This window comes from Halyomorpha halys, unplaced genomic scaffold (genome assembly GCF_000696795.3).
Source record: "Halyomorpha halys isolate HHAL.00 unplaced genomic scaffold, Hhal_1.1 Scaffold655.1, whole genome shotgun sequence".
NCBI classification, from domain to species: Eukaryota; Metazoa; Arthropoda; class Insecta; order Hemiptera; family Pentatomidae; genus Halyomorpha; species Halyomorpha halys.
The window spans coordinates 729,117-746,431 of record NW_027105601.1 but is presented as its reverse complement, the minus strand read 5'-3'; the positions used below and the strand labels follow the sequence as shown (position 1 = coordinate 746,431).

Here is a 17,315-nt window from a genome sequence, read left to right as displayed (position 1 = left end):
CCCATTATTCTTTATGAATCCCAAACGTTGCCTCTTAAAGGAAAGAACAGAGCCTTAAAGTTTTTGAAAATAAAATATAACGTGACAAATTCAGACCGAAAAATGATTAATTAACGGGAAAATTTGGCACCCTATAAATGTAATTCAGGTTATAGCATTGGAGCGAATAAGATGGACTGGTGAGATTGTAGGGATTAGTAACGAGCAGATCCCTAAAATGTTAATAAACATTGAAGGACCAATAGATGGAATTGTTGATGGGAGGATTGTGTTAAAACTGGTTTAGTGGATTTGGGTTTGGAGGGGCATCACTGGCAAGATGTAAATAGAGAGCAATTGTTGGTATTGGTATTGAACCTTGGGGTTCACTAAGCTTTAATTATTACAAACTTCACTACTTTTGGTTATATTTCATTACTAAAAAAAAACCTTAATAAATTGTATTACTTAATAAAAACAACATATAATTGGCAAGAAAGGAAGTACTTAAATTTTAGTTGTATCTTTCATTTTAATTAAATTAAAAAATAAACCTACCAAAATATGTTAGGGTTTATTATTATTTTTTATGCTGTTTGAAGAAAACTATAAACTCATTATAAAAACTACAAATAAAAACTCAAATTATGATTGTACTTACCTTATACTTAAAGCAATAAACATTTTATTTTAAGTCATTAATGTGTAATATTTTTACTTTTATTAAAAAACAAAATTGTACCCCTACAACTCATGAAGGGTCAGGGGTTTCTTTCTTTGTAAGGAAGGACTACTACTACCATAAGGTTTTCCCCCGATTTAAGCCACCCACTTTTTAGATACTGGATGGGCCCAGGAGGGTCTCGTAACCCTAAGGTTGATCTATAGCTAATGTGACACAATAAATAATTACCGGATATAGCTGGACTCAAATTCGGGCCCAGGAGATAAGAAGCAAACTGAGCTATTTCCAGAGAGAGAGAAAGAAATACTTTATTCATTCATGCTGCCATTCATTCATACATTACACAGCATACTGATCAATCCGTGACTGGACAAATATAAGTTACATATTTATACATGATATAATATAATAGATAAATAACATTTTTTTTCTTCCACAGTTTTCTTTTACAATTAATACCAGTCTACAAACTAACTACAAGTTTTTCGATTTATTCCTTCTTTTTTTTTCTTTCCCTTCTATTTCACAACCCCTATTTCATTTGATTAACAAATTCCCCTATATAACAAATATTAAAATAATAACTAAAACAACAAATAAGATATGCGATGCATGTATGCCATCCCACTTCTGGATAAACTCCCATACTCATTAATTTCCATGCATGTGGTGGTGTATGATTCCCTGGGAGTCAAGTATTATATTTTCTGTCAACCTAGCCACGTCCTGGACATCGACCCCGAGCTCCTCCATGAAGCTCCTAGTTGTGCTGGGAATCGTTCCACGGGCTCCGAACCAGAGGCCTCTTACGTTGAAGTCTCGTTCTCCGAAGCCCTCACGGAACTTCTCCTTGAGGAAAGGGATATATTTATCGTAGATTTCCTTATTTTCCCTATCTACCTTATTTACCTGGTCAAGGTCGTTATTTTCATATCTCACGGTGGGATCCAGAATGATTGCCGACTTCTCCTTCTTAGGGAAAGCAACAATATCCGCATATCTTGTGGATCCATCCGTATCTACGCAGTAGACCTCGTCAAAGCAGGCAAAATCTCTTTCTTTTAGGAGCTTCATTAACTCGTATTCATTAACTTGTATTCACTCTATGATGTCAGCGTGTTATGAGGAGGGAGTTGTTGGGGCATTTCCCCAGCACATATGCTGGTGTTTCCGGCTCTCTGTTGCATTTGCGACAGAGGGACCCAACTTCTCTATTCTGTCTGCTGACACCTGGGACTCCACGTAGGGGTGCATAATTTATGTTTAATTTCAGGGCATTGGACCATTCAGAGCCCGTAAGTAATTGGTTATTACTATGATTTAAAATTTGTTTTACAGAAATAGGATGGTTAAAATATGCTTGACAGTCTTAACTTATGTATAAAGAAGGAAATACATCTGAGTATTTTGAAAGGGTTTATTGAAATTCCAAAATTAATATAAATAGTCTTGTTATTTAAAAATAATGCAATCAAATATGAATTGTTTTCCTTTTTATCACTAGCAGGTTTCTAGTTAACATAATTACATTGGTACTAGTTTTTGATTATCCTTTGATTTGATAAATAATAAAGATAAGATAATATGAATATATTTATTTTATATCACTTACTCCTATTAAAGCATTAATCTAAGAACACTAAATTTACTATTTTATATGACGAATAACTGATTATTACCATAAACATTAAATTTACATTTGATTAATGATACTCTTATGGGCTAAATCAAAGTTATTCAACTCATTTCAAGGGCTTATGTCTAGTAAGCACTTTATATACAGAATATAAACAAACAAATGTATTTTCAATGAAAGTAAAGAATTAAAAAAATAAATATAGCAGTATAAACAGGTTTTATTATAGAAGAACTGTTGCATCCATCAGAATCACATGTGCCACATTCTGTTTCCGTATAGTTTTGGCACACATCAGGTTTTCCGCATCCTCGTACAAGATGATGGCCATCTGAATTACAGAAATATTTTTTAAAAAAATATTATATTAATTAAAAGTTTAATTTATAAATTATAAACACAAATAAAGTTTCATTTACAAGCTAACTTGAAGCAAACATGGGGCGGCTGATCTAGTGCTGAGTACTTAGATGAAGCAAAACCTAGGCCTGATGCTGCGGCTATAACACCAAGACCAACATCCCTCACTCTTTTACAATCAATTGCATCAGTTTTGTTTCCAACAAATGGGTCTAAACATTCATCTTCACTGCGACTGTGGCAGACAAAACATACTAATCCTTGTCCTGGAAATATTAAATATAAAGATTTCAATTAATTACTCATACTCTCCAGATTTTTTTTTTTATTACTATAAATTATTGAAAATATGAAATAAGAGCATGAGGAGTTATAGCTGATTTTTTTAGTATTAATTACATGTATAAAATGAATAGTTGGTATTTGGAAAATTAACTATAACTCTAAATTACAAACTATTGGGCTCCTGAAACATTATATCTTTCTCCAAGCCAAAAAAATATATATAGTAAATATATATAAAATATATATATATAGCTCTGACAATCTACTAAGCTTCTAGAGGCCCCCTTTTATTGAAAGCTACATCTATTATAATACTTGATATTACCCAAAGAGAGCAACATATCCATGATTTCTTTTTTACTACTATAAAAAAAATAAATATGTAGTTTTAAATTTCGCCAAGAGATGGTGCCATCAATCCTTAAAATATCTCATTTATTTTGTTTTTATATTTGTGTTGATATATATTTTTTTTTTTATAATTATTTTTGAATTATGTTGTAATGAATATTGAATTATGTTTCTCACCTGATGCATTCTTAATTCATGTTTATTTCTGTTTTAGAGGAAACGGAAAAAAAAACTTTGTTTTATATTAGGATAACATCATTCCAAAGGAGCTCAACATATATAAATTGCTTATCTCCACTTTGCAGTAAAAGTGTAAATGAAACTGTCACTTCTTGTAATATGTAAAAAATACCAGCCAGGCAAAATTTGGAACATCAAAATATTATTGTTTTGGGTAAAAAATCTTGGAATTCATTTAATCAAATTTACAAAACTAACAGTTAATCCAATTATAAATAAATGAATAGTTCATTTCAGATGTAGATAACTAGCATGATGAAAAATATTGAAAAAATTAATAATTTTTATCAAACTAAGAAAAATAAATTTTTGACATTGTAATAAAATTAAAATCTGAGACATTGTTTCCAAATTACAGCTGAAAGTATATTAAATTTATCATGTTAGTGTGTTTGTACTTCAGACATGGACTAATTATAGTAATCAAGTTAGTAGTGTTAAGGATTATTGTTAGGTGTTACCTATTTTTCAGCAATTTATTAAATTGATTTATTCCTACGCATGTGCGAAATTAATGAAATTAAACTAAACAAACTTAACTTAATACTATAGTTGATTTTATTGCAATGATTAAAGTAACATTTCACATTTCTGTTTCAGAATAGTCACTTCATAATTATCTTAATGAGGTGTAGATAGTTGACCGTATATAGTTTATTTTTTACTTTCATATACCTATATTTTAAATTAGTTATTTGAGTTGTAAGTCCTAATGACTAATTTAACCTAGACTATGTACATTATATATGAGTATAAATTATATAAGTTATCTACAATAACTTTACAAAGCTTATTGAATGCTATAAAATATGAATTGTAACCTAAAATATAAAAAAAAAAAAAAAAAAAGACTAAATGAAATTGTCTCCTTTCTTTACAATAAAAAAATATTATTTTACTTTTTATCACTTTTAAAGTGAATAATTGGATTATTACAATTATCCTTCTTCTTTTTTTTTTTTTTTTTTTTTTTTTATGAAAGTTTAGGAAATAACCAAAGAATGTTACCTTTATGTACTGGCACTTACCTAGTTCAGAATAAGTCAGCAAGGTGATAACTATTAGAAACAGGTTTCTTTTGAAGAAGCTTGTCATATTTGTTTACGAAAGTGAATTTATTCGATGTTGAACTATGCCCAAGGCAATGTAAAGTCTTACGATTTCTAATCCATCTATATTTCAAGATAGAAGAAAGAGTGACCTATCACATGAAGCAAGTTGGAAAAGACAAAATCAATTCTAACTTATTTAGTATTAATGTTCAACCTTTAAGCTGTGTAGTATTAACCTCCACTGTAGAAAAAACTTTTATTCATTTCTCAAAAAGAAACATTTTTTAAAATTTATCATAGGTACAAAATTCATTGATAAAATAATGTGCATAAACTCCTTAAAAACATTAAAATTTACATTCAAACATATTTACATGATTTTATTATTATAATATTAAAGTAATACTAACTATTTCCTTCTTGTAATTTTTTTTGTCCAATACAAAATTAATTACATTAGATTATTAAGAAAAGACAATTCTATTCTATAATAAATGAAGTATTAATACTGTTATATGAACAAATATAAAAATATTAGGGGAAATAATAGGAAAAGAATTGGTTTTGAATGGCTTGGATTTGCAGCGTTGCAACCATCTTGAAAACATTGGCAGCTCACATCTTGATGACCTTTATTTGATACAACATAGCAATCTCGCTTATGCATTTCCCATCCACATGTCCTTATTACTCGTACCATTCCTTCCCTGTCATAAACTGAAAATAAATACACAAAGATTCCATTAGAACAAGTAGGTTTTTTGATATTTATGGATTTTAAAATGATATCAATGAATAAAAAGAAGTTGCAATTGTATCTAACTAATGGTATCACATAAAATGTGATTTTTTAGGAATAATGGGAATGTAAACAAAAACATATTTTAATTAATCAATAAAATTATAATTTTTGGTTTCGTTCAATGAATAACACATGAATCACACATAAACATTGATACTTTAATATTTTTTATATAATAGCCTAAACAGACACATTTTATGTTATATATGCAACTGAGGGTATTTTTTCTTTCACTCTCCTTCCTTCCACGAAGCTGCATAATAAAACTTAATCTGTTTCTCACCCCAACCATTTACCTTCCATTATCATAAAATATTATATAATAATATACATCAAAGACATGGAAATGGAAAGGAAAGTGAGAATACAGTCATTAATTTATATTTTATTTAAATGTTATGAAAGGGAAATGTAATATAGATTTTGAATCAGCCATTAGAATATATCATAATCATATATTTTAAGTGCTTCTTAAGCCTAAAATAACATTTAAGTGCTTCTTAAAGTGATAGTGGTTTTTTTTTTCCATATATTATTTTGCTATCAATGTGATAAAGAGTATTTATGTGACCTAAGTAAGATCATTTGAGCAGCTTAGTTATAAAATTTCACAGATCATGACAGTTTCCATGAGATTGAAAAAGCTACATAACATCACAATGGCTTAAATAAAATATTAAACATTCAACCAAAGGTTTAGTAAAATTTTTCATGGTCTTGTTGTCCAAATACTTGGTTGAAATTAACTTAATTGGACGTGTTTGGAAATAAGCCCTTGTGGTGCTGGTCATTTTTAAAAATTTTTTTTCCAAATTACTTGCCATCTCTTAGTGGATAAAACCGTGTGACGGAAACAATTTCTAACACAAATTAGTGAAATAAGTGGATCTGACCATGTTTGTTAGTGAGCAATTTATTTCTAATTAATTATTTTATGTATTTTTTAAAGTATCTGATTAGAAGCCTAAATTGACATTTCCATTCGATAAAAATTAATAAAATGGAAGATTTACTTATTTACTCAGGGTTAAATTAATTTGAATAATTTAATTTTTACTTACTTGTTTGGACTAATTTTCTACAAAATATTTCTCTCCCTACTGCCTCATCTGGATTACAAAGCTTGTAATGTTCACTGGATGTATCATTTGGCTGAATATTTTCACATTCAGGATTATACAGAGAATTACATTGAAAGCAGTAAATCGCTGAAACAGCTGCACAGAAAATTAAAGTTAAAATTGTGAAATATTTAACAAATTATCTATTTTTTATTTTCTCATCAAAAATAGTTTTATGATTATTTGATTATTTTTAATTAAACTTTTTTTAATGAGCACAAAGAAGTAAAACTTATTTATTAGTGCCAATATTTCAGCCAGAATTTCAGACCTTCATCAGTTTCAAGAACAGAAAACTAGATAACAACTATAAAGGAAATACGTACATATATTGAAGAAAACATACATTTTTTTTATGGGTCCAAAATATCTCTTTTGATTCAAAATGTATTAGATTTTTCAAAAACATATTGATGGAAAATTATATTTTAGAATACATCAAACTGAATATTAGTTTAATTTTTTTTAAAACTTACTTATTAACTATTATAGATTTACAATAATATTATATATTTTTTTGTACTCAAGGATAACGATGAAAGTAACTTTTATTGGTGTTGTATTGTAATATATTGGTTTGCATTGATTTATTAATAGAATCAATTTTTTCACAGAATTCATCAAGAAATTTATCATAGTTGAAGCTGTAGACTGTTTTGCTATTTTATGTAGTATTAAGATGGGAAGATACTAAAAAGTGAATCTTATTTATGGATAAATTAGGTGTTAATATCTCTTCAGAAAAAGTAACAGTGAACTTCTTGCAGAGACTGGTCAGTCAATATCTCATGATATGAAGGCAAGAAGGTTAAGATGGGCCGGACCTGCGGCTCGAAGCAAACCATGGGAACCAGAACCAGATGGATAGCAAAAAAAAAAAAAAATCTCTACATAAAACTATTGTTTTTATTTATAAAAATTTTATCTGAAATAAACAAATATTTTTTTAAATAAAAAAATAAAGTAGCCTTGTTTATAATAGTTGCCTCCTAATCAGAATTTATATTCCTAAAGTCAATCAAAATTAATTCGATCAGTAATAAATACATTACCTGCTTAAAAAAAAAGGTAGTAAAATAATAGTTATGTTTACTTTCTATTTTTTAAAAACATGTTTTTCCAAGTGAGTGATTTTTAGTAATAAAGTGAAGCCCATATGAGATAAAATGTAACAACTAAACTAAAATTATAAAATATCAATAAGGAACCTTAATATTTCTAAATAAATTGGATTAGAAAAGAACAAATTTCATAATAAAAAGTAATGAAGTGGGGTATCTCCTTTGCCAGTTTTTAAATTAATAATAATTAAACAACTTTCATGAATTAAAATATTACCCGGACCATATTCCATTCATTAAAATATTATAGCAAATGTTTAAACTTATTAGGTACCTACTTGTAATATGAAGAATGAGACATAATGTTGACACTCCAGCAAAAAATAATTTTTTATTTGCCATATTAAACTGAATCTAAAATTAATTGTTGTTGAATCTTTATTGGATTGTTAGGTAGATAGCATAGTTCTCTGTATCTTCAACTGGTCAATCTTGTTTGTATATGATGGATTCTAAACCCTGAACTCTGACTCTATAGATGATAATTTAAAAAAAACTCGAAAAACAACATTTTATCAAATTAAAATCCTATACAACATATCAACTCACCGATGAATAAAAAATAAAGATTTCAGCATTCTGGATAGATTTCTATAATTTTTTTTTTTTTATCATGACAAAAAATAAATGAACTCTCTTTTTTAAATTAACTTCCATCTTTACTAAGAAAAAAAAATTAATAGTTTAAAGAAAACTCTTGTTTTTGTACCAGTCATCTTGTAATGTTTTTGTCCTTTAAATTTGTTTTGGAGCAGTATAGTTATTTTATTCTTTAATATTCAGAGATATCTGATACATTCTATTAATAGAGAACCTCTTTTTGTATTAAAATTAAAGATATATTACCAAGTAAATTTTTTTTATTGATGTAATTTTCTTTATTAAGATTATAGTTCAACCATATTTATTTTATTATTAGATCTGCAATTATTAATTACAGGTAATAATAATGAGTTTAATACTTTAGAACTTCTTAAACTGGTAATCATTTTATTTTATTGTACAATAATTTATATTGGTAGATTCTATAATGGCCTTTTCTGACCGGAACCAGATATTCATCTACATAAACTATAGTAAGTTTAGCTTAATATAAATTAAAAAGAATCTGATAAAATGAAGGTTGAAAAAAAGATAGAAAATTTAATTTTTATTTAATTTTTATCTAATTTAAAATGGTTAGTAAGGCAAAACTGAAATAAATGTAAATAAAACTACAATGTTTTATTTCAATTTATGTATATAAACTTAATTTTAAAAATAAATAAAGGATACAAACATGTTAAAAATGTATACATACATAAAATCACATTAAGATAATTTAAGGCATATATTACAAAAGTATGTACATAGTATATTACATTATCCCTGAGTTTTACATTAATTTATTTCTAAATAAATTTTTAACCACAGTTTCATTCATAGTTGACTGCAATGAAAATTTGTGTTTAAGATTATCAAAGTAGTATGTTAAAAATATGATTTTTAAGGAACTGCTGTTATTTGAAATATATATTAAGTTATGTTAATTTTTCTCTTATTTATCCTTTAAACAAACAATATAGTGTAATAGGGATCCCTATAAAAAGGGATATCCATGGAGTATTAACAGCAGCTGAATTGCAGGCATCCGAAAAGCACTGACATGAAATATCTTCGTGTCCTTTATTCCAAATCCAGTAGCAGTCTTGTTTAGGATGGATCACCCAACCACAACTTCTTATTACTCTTTGAATATTTTCTCTGTCCATAACTAAAAACCAATGATGATTAAGTTTTAGTGTTGAAATTCGCCACAGGAAGAATTGATAATTACGGAATTGATAATTTACTTACTTGTTTGTACGGTTTTTCTACAAAACATTTCTTTCCCCTGTGAGGCCTCAGTTGGTTCACAGAGTTGGTAAAATCTGCTGGAAGTATCATTAGGCTTAATGGTCGCACATTCAGGATCCATGTAGGAGTTGCATTGGAAGCAGTAGATTCCATAGGCTCCTGTAGAAAAGAAAACATTTATAATGAAGTACATAATGACATTTCAGATACCTTTACATGGAACCTTAAACTAGCAGTAGTAATGTAACTAGCTGATTTTTTTATTTTTTTTTTAATGGAACTACTGAACTGAAATAATACGTCTTTAAAAAGTGATAAACAAATTTAACAAGTTGTATTGTTTTATTCAGAGACTGCGAATCACTAGCAAGACAAGACCTTGCTGTCCCTTAGGCAATAAATTATTGTGTGGCACCTTTGTTTAAAGTGGGAGTCTACCAGAGGATTTGAGAGTATGGAGGACCCCTCAAGAGTTGTCTGAGGGCATTATAAATTTCCCTGTAATTAAAGGTCATTTATTTAACATGGCAGGAGTGTCCAACTTTTTTGTTCCCTAAGAGGAGCCCTGTGAGCATTTATCACCATGGTAGATAATTTGTACTACTTTTTATATAATTAGACGTGATGATGAAAAAAATCTTTATAATAACTTTCAAGGCAGTTTGACATTGAAATTGTAAATTGTAGATAGAATTAATTATAGAATTGTAAAAATCTAAGATATTCTTACCTTGGCTCATGATTTAAAATAAGATACACAGGAGGTGTCCAGGTGAGCAAAATGCTCAAATGAGAAAAAAAAGTCTCTTGTGAGTGTACTGGTGAGAGAAATGTCAGTCTTACCATTGCTAGGAGACCAGAGCAAAACTGAATTAAGTATAGGCAGGAAGGTAAAAGAGATATTACTTTGTGGTGCATTTAATGAGCTTCAATTAGAATGACGGCATCTTCACGTCTAATCCTTCCTGAGGTACAGTTGTTCACTGCCAACCACCAGAATTATTTCCTCAAATAACGGAAAATAAGCAATTCTATGAATTTATTTTACCAAATATCATAGAAAGTGTTACTCCTACGAAGATAATCATTATACACTATAGACGAGCTCTAATTCTAGTACTTATATACGCTTCTACATAAAATAGTTTCCGAGATATCGAAATTTTCTCAAAATGAGCAAAATATTCAGATTTTCAATATTTACTTATATACAGTTCAATATTTACTTTATAGGTTGGTATCAAATCCATGGTGTAAACCCCAGGTTAAAATTCAATTATTTTTAAACATAAAAAATAGCTGCAGAAAATAAGTCGTATTTTTGCGAAGTGAGATTACATTTAAGTATAAACATACTTAAATGTAATGTCACCATATATATGCATTGCATATATTATATATGAAAATACCGCTGCTTTCTTAAATAGCAGCACAGACATTAGGCAAAAACAAATGTTGATTTTATTTTGAGTTGAATGTATTCCAAAGATAGTGCCGTAAAATTGGGTTACTGTCTTTACTGAGGTCGTTTTACAGACTTTCCGAAAGCTATTAGAGTCGTTACTAATCACTCCAGTCTACGCATGGGCCTATGGAGTACCTCAAACAGAAAATAAAAAAACTTTTTTTTTTTCAGATGTTTGTATGAGTAGTAGCATAAAAGCAGCGTTGTATGTCAAGGTGCCTCTACACGTTTCTCAAACTATGTCAAATTCGCGCAAGCGCAAGTAGATGAATTATTTGTATTGGCATGAACCCGTTGAGTATTGGTTTTCGGGGACAAATCAAAGGGCGCTCAGGCCGTCTGTGGCTTAGGTCTATCTTTCTGAAGTGTGCGGGCGGCGCCGGTTCGAATCCGGCCTGGTGTCGTTGACTTTTTCATTAAGAGGCGGTCCCACAAAATTAAGAACTTTTGACCCCCCACCATGGTTAGAATAGGTTGATCATCTGTACATAAACCAGGCAAACATTACCTTCGCTGTGGATTGCCTTAAAAAAAATAAATAAAGGCGCTTGTGCTCCATCCACACGTTTGTGCTCAGTTAGCTTAGTTTTAGAACTGCCAACAAATTAATATTTGTGATCTTCGAGTTTTAATTTAATGTATTGAACAATTTCCCCAATCTTTTTATTAAATAATTAACCCTAGTTAAAGATTGTATTTTTTTAATGCTATAAACACATTGTTTCAAATCTTGTTAATTTACTTTAGCGGTTTATTTTTTATTTAAGATAGCACTAATATACATTTATAAAGACAGTATATGTTTAGGGAATTAAATAACAAAATTTGATTAATTTATTGATCATATTATTTATTAATAATTCACCATTATTATCTATAACTTTCTTCTATCTTCCTGGCAGTTTATCAATTCATTCCTTGTAAAATGTAGTTGGTTTGGACTAGAAGAAGTATTCGATAGCTTGCCTGATTTTCTCTTCAGAATTGAAGGTTTTTCATTCAAAAAGTTTTTTAAGGAACTGAAAAAGGTAGTAGTCTATCGGGACAAGATCCGGGGAGTAAGGTGGATGTGGTAAAACAGACCATCCAAGCTCAAGAATTGTGTTCATTTTTATAATGTAAATCGAATTAAATAGCCGACGAAAGATAAAAGAACACACAAGTATGTGGATGAATACTAATGTTTGTTGCGTCCTTTGTTTACCAAATATTTATAGAAGTCTTGAATTTCCAACAAGTGGCATAACTTGGTGAAAGTAATTTCGGCCTTCATGATCAAAAACTTTCTTCAGATCGGAAACTTTTTTTAATCTTAGAGGTCAGTTTTCCAAATACCTTAGTGAAACGTATTTGGAACTCCCGATAACCTTACGATATGTTTATCAGTGTTCAAAACTCGACAAGGACCTACGTTTATGTAAATATTACAATAATAAAATTATTAAAACTACATTATAAATACCAGATAAATGCCAAAACTGTACCGGGACTTGATTTCTGATAATCAATGTTTTCCTTGAGTAGGTTATATTTTATGTAGTTAATTTTATCTAGTTATTCAGTTTTTTTTTACATAATAATTGAGATATCCGGAAATTATCATTGTTTTTAATTAATCCTATTGGTAATTACAGGGGTGTTCATGATCTTTAGTAGAACATGTTAAAGCGTGTTAAATGGAAAAACTTATGTTAAATGGAGAAATATTTCCCTCTTTTACCACGTTAAAACGATATAACATATAACATGGTTGAGAGTCTGTTACTAGGTCTGCTAAATGGAGAATGACGTCACGCAACAGACCAGCTGAATTCGTCACAGTTTTGTTTGTTGTCGCGTTAGGTTACTTGATCGTAGTTTGTGTTTTAATCGTGTTAGTATTGTTTTGGATGTTTTTTTATAACTAATAAAGTAGTGTATGACAATAATCATAATGTAATGACAGTTGTCAATTAGCTCGTCTTGATTCTCTTTCTCACCAGTTAGAAGATCAACAAGGCACTCAGTAGCCAAACTTTCACTTTTCACTCAATTTAGTCATTTAATAAATTACTTTAATCAATACTTAGAAGTATACAATAACATGAAGTTTAGGAAGGTAGGGTTATAAAACAAGTTACTCACAAAATCCACTAGAAGCTCTTATGCATTTAACATGACTTCAAACAGTGCTGTACACAATTCTATACTTATAACATTTAACATTTTAAATTTAACACATCACGAATACCCCTTATGTATAAACATACAATTAGAGGGAAACATGTGGCTACCTTCAATTATTTTTTCCTCCCTGTTGAAGTGTTGTTATTTAAGCTTGATTAAAAAAATAAAATAAAATAAATAAATAAAGGTCTGGCAATTTAATAGGTCAGTATAGTTTCCTCAACTTCTCTGTTGGATTGGCAGTTACATAATTATTTATATATCACAGTTTGAAAATAATGTATATTATTTTTATATGTATATATAGCTGACGGTAAAAATTTAAATATAAGAAGATGGTCAGGGTTGCGGTAAAAAAAAAAAGGACAAATAGTTTAAAACGAGTTGTTCTTTTTTTGACCGCAACCCTGGCCATCTTATATTTATATTATTTTTATATTTTATTAAATTTGAATAAGTCGTTTGAGAGTAAAATCTGCCGCAGGAACCTTGTTTAGTACATACTTGCCATGAAAATATATTTGCGTATGGTGAAGAGAAAGTAGTTAATGGAGTTTCATGAAATTCCCACTAGACCATAATAACACGTTTCCTCAAATTCCCCTTCCCCCCCCTTAATTAGGGCTAAATCAAATAATCCGTTTTCCCATTATCAATAACGTATAAGCATGCGTTAACAAGCTTATACTGTTGCTTAATTTTAAAATTCCTTGACATTTACCAGTATAGTCCTTATCTAATGACCAGTGCAAATCAGATATTTATCACATCGTTAAATTCTACTATAAAATATGCCTGTTATCGAACTGGTTCGCTCTGGTATTTAGTTATATCAAATTTAAATTTTTTTTGTCTTATATATCTTATCACATAAAAATACATCAAACGTAACGGTTAAAAGCAAGGGTTCAGTTGTATAAATTAATATATTTATAATATATGCATAAAAATAATTCATATTATTATATCGCAGCTTTGCTTGAATAGTACCACATACGTATTCCATAAATTGTATCGTATACTGAGGTAACTTTTTGAAAAGCCTACTAGCTTCGGGACAGTCTATTTCAAAATAAAACAAACACTTTTTTTTTACAGATTTCACTATTCAAGTAAATTAGCTTTTTATTTGTTAATTGAAAATTAATTGGACCAATATCTAACATCGTGTCATGGTGGCAGATGCTGATATCTACTGAAACGAAATGGACCAAGGTCCTTCATATTACAGTACGAGCCCTTCATAAACAGACATCGATATTAATAGTTTAAGTGAGGAAAGAAATTCGATTTTTTCAAACCATTTCTTAAGTTCAATAAAAGTCCAAATTTTACAATTTTATATTATATAAATTAGAGTTATAAAATTGAGTTGTGTTACTAAAGATCCGAAATATCCAATATAATGAAGTCTAAGTGATCATCACAGGATAAAAAGTAGTAACTTAACTTGGGGTTAGTTGGACCTACGTAAAAAAGGTTTTAAATAACAAATATTACAGCACTATCTAGGCAAACGGCCTAAACTTCCAATCCATTACAAACGACTGATCAACATGACTATAAAGCCAATCTGGACATACGGAACTATGGAGCTCCACTAAACCATTGAATTCCTCACGACTCCAATCCTTACAGTACAAAATCCTTCACAAAATGCTTAATGCTCCTTATTTTGTCACAAATCAAGTCATCCACCAGGACCTCAATGTTCCGTATGCTGCCAATTTGGCCTGAATAAGATTCTAATCCTTTCATGATAAACTTCCCAACCACCCAAACCCACTTGTTTCTAGCCTGGCTTATCCTTCATTACCTAATAATCCTCCTAGGCGTCTGAAAAGAAGATGGCCTCGAGATCTTCTACTCTAGAAATGTTATTGGAGTTCTATCAATGGTTAGATTCTCCAAATGTTTGTATCATGTCATTTTATCACTAACAGCAAATTAAATGACAACTATGTCTGTTATTATGAAAATGACATGTTCCACCATCTTTATTTATTTACTAGTTTATTTATGTGTTATAAATTTATTTCTTAATGAGGTGTCAATAGTTGACCGTAGATTGATGTGAGGAGAAGATGGTAGGAGTCGCGGTGAGAAAAGATAAACAAATAAGCAAAACTTGAATTTCAGGCCTTCATCATGGCTGAAAAAACAAAACGAGATGGCAACTTTAGTTTAGAGAAAAAGAAAATAATAATAAACAATTTATCAAACAACTATATTCCCATGCTTGTTTGTTCTTAATTTCCTTTTAATTCTACTTATCTCTGAATTAAGATTGTCATCTCGTTTTGTTTTTCAGCCCTGATGAATGGCTTGAAATTCAGGTCGAAACGTCGGCACAAATAAATAAGTTTTGCTTGACCGCACTCCTGACCATCTTCTCCTCAAATTAATTTCTTGTGTGATAGTAGCTAATTTATTTTAGATACAAACTACTTTCTTTATTTTTTCCCGACGTTTCAGCCCCCAGGCTATTATGAAGGAGAGCTTAAAATTGGTGTATTCAAGTTAAATTTTTGTTTCTAATAAAGGCTGCTAATGAATCGACTTGGGTATAATTGCCTGTTTGCAAAATTACGCGGGAATGTAATAATCGTGATCTCAGCTGCTTGAAAACAAACAGTACTGAGGATTTCCGTTCCCCAAGTATAATGAATAGACATGTTCATTTAAAAAAAAAAAAAAATTATAATAGACGCTGAAGTTAAAACTTTATAGAAAAATTTCTTCATGGTTAGCAGTAGAAACGAGGGCGATTTTGGTGATATAGATATAGAAGGAAATACGTTTGAACAGGTAGATAGGTTCGAGTATTTAGGTTCTACGGTAACTAGAAAAAACGAAATTGATGAGGAAATAAAAGCTAGGTTGTAGGTGGGAAATGCTTGTTGTTTTTCAATTTCGAAATTGCTTAGCTCGCGCATTCTGTCCAAAAACTCAAAAGTCAGAATTCACAAAACTATTATCCTCCCCACTGTTCTTTACGGTTGCGAAACGTGGCCTCTTTAACTAAAGAAAGAACAACGCCTTTAGGTTTTTGAAAATAAAGTATAAACTTATCTACTGCTGTGACTATTATTTCTTTAGTTTGATTTTACATTGCTATCTAATGATAAATTCGTTTAACGGATCGAACGTGGGTAGCGGATCACTGGAGAGGGTCTGAGAGCGTGAAATAGAGAGAATAAAATTGGTAATTAAATAAAATAAAAAAATTGTTAAAAAAAAAAAATGAAAACATTTTTATTTAGTGTGTAAACGAGTATTGATTGTAAAAGAAAAAGGTATGAAAAAAAATTGTTGCTTTATCATGTGAATATATGTATTGTATGTCCGATTATGGATTAATTGGTATGCTGTGGATGGTACAATACCTGGGCAACATGGCTAAATAAAGAATTTATATTTCTCTCTCTCTATCCTTACAATGTTAATTTGTATTGTAGAGTACCTGATAATGGCGATGACCCCGAAACGTTACTGATATACTAAAATAAAGAAATTTAATATGAAATAGTTTTTCACTGCAAATCATTAAATTAATGCAAGTCATCCAGTAATGAACTTATAATATCAAAAATTTGATGACATTTTTTCGCATCAAAAAAAATTTCAATGAACTCGATAACTAACCACAATTACCTCAATACGCCCATTTCTAGGTCTTTTTTTTCATTTAGTTCAAAGAGACGAAGAAATTGTAAACAATGCTCCGGACACTGATTTACGATATAACTACTTTCTATTTCATAGTCATTTTCCCCCGAAAAGATAAATCACGAGTGTTTTGTATACCATTTCTCTCATTTGTAAAGACAGATGAAGCATAAAGTTGGACTAGACTCACCGTAGACAGAGGAAGCCAAGAGCAGAGCTAGGACGAGATTCTCCATGACGGGACTGACTGAGCAGGTGGAGGCAGGGAGGCTCTTAGCTTTAAGATAGCCAGCAGGATTTATCTGGAATTTATCTCTATGACATCTTGAACCGGATCTTTTTGCCGCTCTATCGTTGAGTCATAGACCCCAAGGACTCTGTTTTGGATCTCACCAGACTCCTCTTATCTCGAGATTGCTAAATCGCCATGAGGCTAACTGCTCACTTCCTCAGCGGTCAATGGGCTCTTTCAAGAGAGACTCTTTTGTGTCCGCCAATTGTTCAACTTTGAACCTGTTACACGCAACGCATCAACCGGGTTACGCCT

The 17,315-nt window shown here is 30.0% G+C and overlaps 3 protein-coding genes across 4 annotated transcripts; all 3 read right to left on the bottom strand.

Moving 5' to 3' along the window:
- Positions 1-2,052: 2,052 nt before the first annotated feature.
- On the bottom strand, positions 2,053-4,704 carry LOC106685074 (uncharacterized). 2 transcript variants are annotated; one of them, XM_024360040.2, is made up of 3 exons: positions 4,565-4,704; positions 2,728-2,926; positions 2,053-2,631 (listed from the first exon to the last, which is right to left on the bottom strand). In XM_024360040.2, exons 1-3 carry the CDS (start codon positions 4,629-4,631, stop codon positions 2,595-2,597), a joined length of 303 nt encoding a protein of 100 aa, XP_024215808.1. In that variant the 5' UTR covers positions 4,632-4,704; the 3' UTR covers positions 2,053-2,594. The 2 variants fall into 2 exon arrangements, with proteins under 2 accessions (XP_024215808.1, XP_014283043.1); XM_014427557.3 differs by having other exon boundaries at positions 2,062-2,631; positions 2,720-2,926.
- A 121-nt stretch (positions 4,705-4,825) lies between these two features.
- Positions 4,826-8,068, bottom strand: LOC106685073 (uncharacterized). Its single transcript, XM_014427556.3, has 3 exons — positions 7,911-8,068; positions 6,452-6,607; positions 4,826-5,305 (listed from the first exon to the last, which is right to left on the bottom strand). The coding sequence occupies exons 1-3, from the start codon at positions 7,972-7,974 to the stop codon at positions 5,100-5,102; spliced, it is 426 nt and encodes a 141-aa protein (XP_014283042.1). The 5' UTR covers positions 7,975-8,068; the 3' UTR covers positions 4,826-5,099.
- Positions 8,069-9,126: 1,058 nt separating this feature from the next.
- LOC106685072 (uncharacterized) lies at positions 9,127-17,100 on the bottom strand. Its single transcript, XM_014427555.3, has 3 exons — positions 16,959-17,100; positions 9,469-9,627; positions 9,127-9,385 (listed from the first exon to the last, which is right to left on the bottom strand). The coding sequence occupies exons 1-3, from the start codon at positions 17,002-17,004 to the stop codon at positions 9,174-9,176; spliced, it is 417 nt and encodes a 138-aa protein (XP_014283041.1). The 5' UTR covers positions 17,005-17,100; the 3' UTR covers positions 9,127-9,173.
- Between the last annotated feature and the right edge of the window lie 215 nt (positions 17,101-17,315).

Bases quoted from the DNA above. Each gene is read 5' to 3' on its own strand.
- LOC106685072 (XM_014427555.3), bottom strand. From the start codon at position 17,004: ATGGAGAATCTCGTCCTAGCTCTGCTCTTGGCTTCCTCTGTCTACG. The intron at 9,628-16,958 runs GTGAGTCTAGTC...TCTTTTCTACAG, and splicing joins CTTGGCTTCCTCTGTCTACG to GAGCCTATGGAATCTACTGC. The intron at 9,386-9,468 runs GTAAGTAAATTA...ATTGGTTTTTAG, and splicing joins TAGAAAAACCGTACAAACAA to TTATGGACAGAGAAAATATT.
- LOC106685074 (XM_014427557.3), bottom strand. From the start codon at position 4,631: ATGACAAGCTTCTTCAAAAGAAACCTGTTTCTAATAGTTATCACCTTG. The intron at 2,927-4,564 runs GTAAGTGCCAGT...TAATATTTCCAG, and splicing joins GCTGACTTATTCTGAACTAG to GACAAGGATTAGTATGTTTT. The intron at 2,632-2,719 runs GTAAATGAAACT...TCTGTAATTCAG, and splicing joins TGTTTGCTTCAAGTTAGCTT to ATGGCCATCATCTTGTACGA.
- LOC106685073 (XM_014427556.3), bottom strand. From the start codon at position 7,974: ATGGCAAATAAAAAATTATTTTTTGCTGGAGTGTCAACATTATGTCTC. The intron at 6,608-7,910 runs GTAGGTACCTAA...TTTTCTGTGCAG, and splicing joins TCTCATTCTTCATATTACAA to CTGTTTCAGCGATTTACTGC. The intron at 5,306-6,451 runs GTAAGTAAAAAT...ATTTATTTTCAG, and splicing joins TAGAAAATTAGTCCAAACAA to TTTATGACAGGGAAGGAATG.